Below are 6,737 nucleotides of genomic sequence, written 5' to 3'. Positions count from 1 at the left end.
ATCACCTGCCAGATTTTTCCCTGACCAAGACAAAATCTATGTAAAAATTTATTTTTTTTCTGTTAATTCTAACAATATGTTGATTAACGGGGGTGATTGTCTTTCCAATCTTCTTACAAAGTTAATAGGCCCTTTTTCCCCTGAAGACATTTGAACATGTCACAGAAAGGAAAACACGGGTGTAAATAATATGATTAATTAACGATGGCTGCATTCCTGTCAGTTGTTTTGGTTTCAGGGGCCTGGATTTGTACATGCTGGCCCACTCTCACAGTTTAGTGGGACACTTGTACAACAGATCCATAGTTAATATTATTATCAACCTGTGCCTTTCCTTTAATTATAATTCAGTGTTGTGAAAAAGGCCCATTGTACCCAGGTGCAGACTTGCTCCGGTGTCTCATTTTTTTCCAGTACACCTTGAGCTTCTTTCGGTGTGATAAGAAACCTGTTGACCTACCATAAGAAACAAATTATGACCATGAACACTTTATGTGATGTAGTTATGTTGAACAAAATAGATAAAGCCATACAAATCGTGATCATATTTACTTTGTTTTAAATGAAAAAGGAGGTGTTACACAATAGTTTTTATAAAAGCATGGGAACACAATTATGATAAACACTGCGACTGTAGCAAAACCAAAAAACATTTAAACTGCAACATGAATAATTCTCACACAAATGAGGAGTGAATCAAAGGCAAAGTAAAGTAAGTAAATAAAAAAAAAAGAAAGAAAGAACCAAACACCTTTAAAATGATCATATATAACAAGGACTGCGCAGCAGCTTCAAACACTGCAATGTAAGAAAAGAAAAGCACAACATAATTGTTGTTGCAGAAGAGGCAGTGAAATGTTAACCATTTCTTACTGATAAGGAACACCAGTCATCACGTTTTGTATTCATAGTTATATACACAATAAAATCTGAAGGTGACCAAAAAGTATATACACAATAAAAACTGTAGGCAACCAAGACCTATTAATTTAATCATAGGTCTAGCACCTCATACATCATTATTACATTATAAACAAGAACACACAGGTGTCATAATGCTGCCATTAAGAAGAGAAACAGATCTGCAAAGTATCAAGACAGAAGGTCGTTTATGTCCTTTTGATGGTTTTTGAAAAATATACAACAGTTTTTAACAGGTTTTTTGAACACAGTCACTTATCTATCTCTAAAAACCTTTTTTGGGTTTTGTTTATGGGTCCTCGTTTTTTTCTGAATGATGGCAACAATGCGAACTGTACGACACAAAGACAGACAATGATGACACAAAGATCTAAGAGGATTTCATGGAATTAACACTTGTTGCTAGGACTGTAGCTCAAATAATCACAAACATCTGTGATTACTCATTCAGATCCATGAAAACACACATTTAATGTGGTAAAAGTAATAAAAAGTATACAGTATTTATCAAGTTAACATGAAATTGAACAATATAAAAATTCACAATGTTTCTTTAAGACTACTTTTGTCCTTTACGCCCTCTGGCAGAGTTTTAAACAGATAACTAGCCATTAATAAGCTCACCTTTCTCATTCATCTGTATTAGGGACTAATGGTGCATTCAGGCACTCCGGGTCTCATGGTAATGTCAAAAACATTCAAGTTTAACAATGACTAACAAAATACTTATGGAAAAGTGAGGCCCATTCCATAATACCCAAGTTTACAGTGCAACTTTGATATTTCACTTCTTACGACATAGGGTGGACAATTGGCAAACTTCCATTTCTCATATTCGATGTCATAACAAATGCTGGTGTTTATATCTAGCTTCCATTATTTACACCTCCATTCGTACATCCATTGATTAGCTGTGCTATTTATCCTTTTTTTTGGAGGGGGGGCTAATCCCTGCTGACACTGAGCAAAAGGTGGTACACTCTGGACCAGTGACCAGTCTAACACAGGGCTGACTTATAGGGACAAACAATTAACCTGACCTGCGTGTCTTTAGACTATGGAAGGAAGCCAAGAGTACCTGGAGGAAACCCATGCAGGCACAGGGCGAACGTCCAAACTCCACATACAAGTGTGAAGTATTTACAACTTGGAGTGCCTTTTTAAATGGTCCAGTTAATTTGATGGACTTAGCAGTGACTGATGACCATCTGAAAAATACGAGATGGTCGTGTAATACTTCCCAAATATAAGAGGTTGCAAAGAGTGCCTGAACGCATCGCCAAACAAGTGACCAACTCGTCATCATCTATACAAGGATACCAAGTGGTGTATGTAAAACACTGACTGTGAACTCCAAGAAAGCCACATTTCTCAGGCCAAATTTGGAGAAACCTTTGAAATTGAACATGTCCAAGTTGTTGACCAGTGACAAGGTTATCAGCGTCGAAATGTTTACTGTTAAGATGCAACTCTCGCATTGGTGCATAAGTGCCTACACAACTAGCTATCAACACAACATACGAAGAAACTGGGGCACTGACTGAGAGGCAAAACATTTTACAGGCTTGTAAGTTCTCTATGCCTGTTTGTCATCTTATGCTGATATACGATGACTGTAAAGGGGCTTTTTGTTTTTCTTGCCTTGGACTATTCTGTTAATATGAAAGCTCTTGACCAGAGCAGTGATTAATACTTGAATAAGTATTAACTCAACTGTATATTTTTGTGTGTTGCATTACATAAATATCACCACAAATATTTTTTAACATTACTTAATGCCACCCACTGATTTTTGCATCATCAAAATTTGCTAAATCGATGGCTTTGTTTAAATTAAAAATTGCACTGGTCACTCCACTCGGATGTGCTGCACATATTGGAGCTACTTGAGGTTGCATCTTAAAAAGGGGCCAGATAAACCATGACATTACTGATGCAAACAACAAATAAATAAAAAATATATAATTTTAAATAAACAGCATGCATTAATGCTTTAACTCTGTCAGATCTACTGGTTTCTCAAATGTCTTTAACAGTTTTAACATCTGTGTATTACTGACTGCAATCCACTACAGTAGATGGTCCATATTCAATGCCCAAACGCAGTCAAAATGGCACTGCACTTCAATTATCCATAATCCATGCCTGTATAGACAAACATATAACATAATGTTCAGTGATAAATCTTATGCTCACAAAAGAAAATAACCGCCTCAATATTATGTCAGTTTTTTTTTTTTAAATCAGCATCTTCCTATTGTAATACTAGTCATTTCCATGTAAATGTACACTTTCTTCCATTGATCAATGTCCAAGAAACTCATGGAAAGACTCTAACAGTGCATCCCATCACTTCATATTTCTGTCCCATCACTTTGCTCAGTCTCATTTTTAAGATTTGGCACTTTGGAACCACGTCAGAGGCTCCTGTGTCAGCAACAGTGTCTGCTCTCGCTCCCTGTACGGGGGCTCGGGGCTTTGGGTGATTGAGTACCACTACAGGCTGGTTGGGGCCTGGTCGTTTCACCAGCTGGTCCAACTTCAGCGGCATCGGGTAAATGACTGCACAATCAGTTACACTGCCCATAGGTATGTGTGTCTTGCATTTGCATTTCAGCCCTTTCTTGCTTTTTTTCCACACACCTACTTGTACCCTTTTCAGAGAGACAGTGAGGAACTTTGAGGAGATTTCATGCTCACTTTTTGCCATTTGCTGTGGAGGACCTACGGATGCATCTACGTGCGCAGCAACTTTAGAAACAGATTCCTGATCATTTAAAGATTTAGAAGCAGGGGCGTGACTGCATTCATTATTATCTTTTGGCTTAGTGCTATTTTTTTCCATCTTGACATGGATATGTTTGTCAGTCAGTGCAGGAAGTTGCTGAATCCCCTTGTCATGCTCCTCTTCTTTTACAGAGTCAGTGGTCTGCTCTGTCAATAAAGGGTCGCAGATGAAGGACCCCTCTTTTGTGGCCACCGGAGCACATGTTGGTGTCTCCCTCACCTCCTCTGTGTTGTTTGTAATCTTGATGTGATCTTGAGGTGTACTGCCAGATTCGTTACCTTTATCCATCACTATGCCACGGAGAGCCATTACAAGTGGCTGAATGGAGCCTTGGGTCTCCTCTGGTTGTTGACTTAATGAAAACACAGAGGAAATTACAGGAAACCCCTCAGGTTCTGGCACGTCCACTTCTCCTACTCTCTCACTGGTTCTAACGTTTTGGGTCCAAGCTGAGATCTTTGAATTTGTGTGATTATGATTAGAAAGCACAGGGGCTTTGACGGGTGAGGGCTCATTTAGAGTTCTGTGTGGTGGAAAAGACTGATTTGCGACATTATCCTTACATGCTAAAATCGCTGACGGTCTCGCTCGAGCAGCTGAAGCTAAGGGAACACTCAAGGAGAGAGAAGCTGATTTCAGACTTTGCTGGTTCGAGCCCACTGCCTCTTTCACTATTTTTGCAGCAGTGTTGGTCCTGAGGTGGATCTCCCCGGGTTCCAGCTTCACAGCCATCAACACGTCTCGAGGAATGTTTTTCGTGTCACTTGCTCTCCGGGCTAGGATACTCTGGGAATGCTCTGGAATTAAATTCTTCCTCTCCTCCACTGCTCTCTGAGAAACACCTGTTCCCATGTTGTCTGGATGCAGGGTGCTTGACAACCTGTTGGCAACCCTGGTGGTGATAACAGTGGGAGGAGCTGCATTAAGATTTACAGCTTCTCTTGGTGCAACTCTGATCCCACTTTTTCCGTCTCTTACTGGATTGAGGATGCTTTTGGGAAGCTTGTTTGGAATGACTGTGTTGCACTCCAAGTTGATTATTTCTTGTGATGGTCTTTTGAATCCACTCTTTTCTTTGCTTACTTGATTCGAGAGGTTTTTGGAAATACTGACTGGGACAGCAACAGCAGGGCGCTCCACATTCGCTGTCTTTGTTTCACACTGTTTCCTGTTTACTGTGCACGTCCCCATACTCAAAGACTTCACTGTGTTTGGATGGTTTAATGCAGATGATAATGGCTTTCCCAGTGCAGTGTTTTGAGAGACTGTGGTCCTTGTGTCTTTTATCACAGACTCGTTTTCTTGTTGAGTGACGAACCTTAGTTTTAGCTCCTTTGTCCCATTAACAGTTTTCACCTCGACAAGTTCCACCAAGCAGCCAGCAGGGATCGTTACTTCCTCTGGAAGAGAAACTGTCAGAGCCCTGTTGTGCTGAATGAGTCCATTCAAAGGGGACAGAAGCTCTGTATTTCCATTAGTGCCATTTGATACATTTGAGTCCAGTGTTTTCCCCCTCTGTTCATCTTTACCCAGTCTGACTACAGGTGCACTTGGAGTGGGTATTGTCACCCTCACAGCTGGTCGAACCGATGATGGATCAGCAGTGGGCACGCTCGGTAAGGCACTGGAGACAGGCACATGAGAAACTTTAGTCATGCCAGGTTTAGCAGTTCCTTGACTGATGTTTTTATTATGAAGACGCTCGATGTGCTTCACAAGGCACAGCCTCCTCATATAGCCCTGTCCACAGTGAGGACATTTGAATGGGTATTTTGCAGTGTGTTGCTTCAGGTGTGCATTTAACTCTGCCTCACTGAATGAGACATTGTTGCAATAAAAACAATAAAACCTTGTTCCCATATGCTCGATCATATGCTTCTTAAACACTGCAGCATCTGTAGAAGCAAATCCACATTTCTCACAATACATCACATTTGAAGTGCTTAATACACGGTCCAAAGGAAAGTTCTGATGTCCACCATTCAGAGATGATGGCATGCTTTGATAACCAACAGGTTTCATGTTGAGCTGTGAGGTCTACTGGTCATTTGGCAGCAGGGTCCCACAAATTCAGAGGCTGCAGTTACACGGTTAAACAAACATCCATCTTCACCTGAACTGACAAAGCAGTCATCTGGCCCCTGCGAAAAGCAAATGAGAAAAAGAGTCAAAGCCTGTGAATGAACCTTACAGGGCACAGTGCTGACATGAAGACAAGGCCCATAAAGCCCCTCCCCCCTCACACACGGTTCATGCAGCATTTTCTGCGTCTGCAGCAGTTTCTTCTCCATCTAACGGACTGCAAGCGTACCGAGATAAACAAAGCGGTTCACTAGACTGTGTGTGGTCCTATCTGTGTTTTCCTGCTGCTGTCCTCCTTTGAACACAAGCAAAAGGCCCTACCTGACCACAACTGGGGGGGGGGGGTTTGCAAAGACGACGCCCCGCATTTCAACTGTTTATGTTTGCAACAGAGTCAAATTCCACCCACGTACCTGTTCGGAGTGTCGTTTAATAGTGTTTTTTGATCCGTTATATGTCTTTCAAGTAAGAAAATGGTTTGAAATCCCTTCTTTGTACGTGATTCTGACGCTTGTCAACACGGCCAACCGAGCCGATTTCACGTTAGCCTGGAATTAGCCGTTTGTAGCTAGCGAAAACAGTTCCGGAAGAAAGCTGCTGCTGCCTTCAAAATAAGAGTATGAGACAAAAATAACACTACTCCAATAGGTTTTTCTCTCTAAATTTGCCGATAATATGAGCTCAATTATGTTTGTAATTATTAAAGTTTCTTCTGATGCTGTTGTATGTTACAAACCAATGTTGTGATGCACGTTGTTAAGGGAGTGAAGTATACATTTGGAAAGTTGTGACCGGAAGTTCAAGTTTTTATTTTGATTTTGACGAACAACGCGGAGCGTAAGCGCCTATTCTCGAACAAACACAACGCAAAACTCTTGTATTATATTGGATTGTTTACGACAGATTCTAAATCCGCTATAAAAATCACGTAAAGCTATGATTGGGC

The 6,737-nt window shown here is 40.8% G+C and overlaps 1 protein-coding gene across 1 annotated transcript; it reads right to left on the bottom strand.

The window, feature by feature from the left end:
* Positions 1–530: 530 nt before the first annotated feature.
* Positions 531–6,590, bottom strand: LOC139605540 (uncharacterized). Its single transcript, XM_071457096.1, has 2 exons — positions 6,205–6,590; positions 531–5,850 (listed from the first exon to the last, which is right to left on the bottom strand). Exon 2 carries the CDS (start codon positions 5,729–5,731, stop codon positions 3,242–3,244), a length of 2,490 nt encoding a protein of 829 aa, XP_071313197.1. The 5' UTR covers positions 5,732–5,850; positions 6,205–6,590; the 3' UTR covers positions 531–3,241.
* Positions 6,591–6,737: the final 147 nt, after the last annotated feature.

Source organism: Trachinotus anak, unplaced genomic scaffold (genome assembly GCF_046630095.1).
Source record: "Trachinotus anak isolate AG129_WGS33_773 ecotype Australia unplaced genomic scaffold, CSIRO_AGI_Tana_v1 ptg000021l, whole genome shotgun sequence".
In the NCBI taxonomy this organism is placed as follows: domain Eukaryota; kingdom Metazoa; phylum Chordata; class Actinopteri; order Carangiformes; family Carangidae; genus Trachinotus; species Trachinotus anak.
The sequence above is the reverse complement of the archived record's forward strand: the minus strand, read 5'-3'. Positions and strand labels throughout refer to the sequence as shown.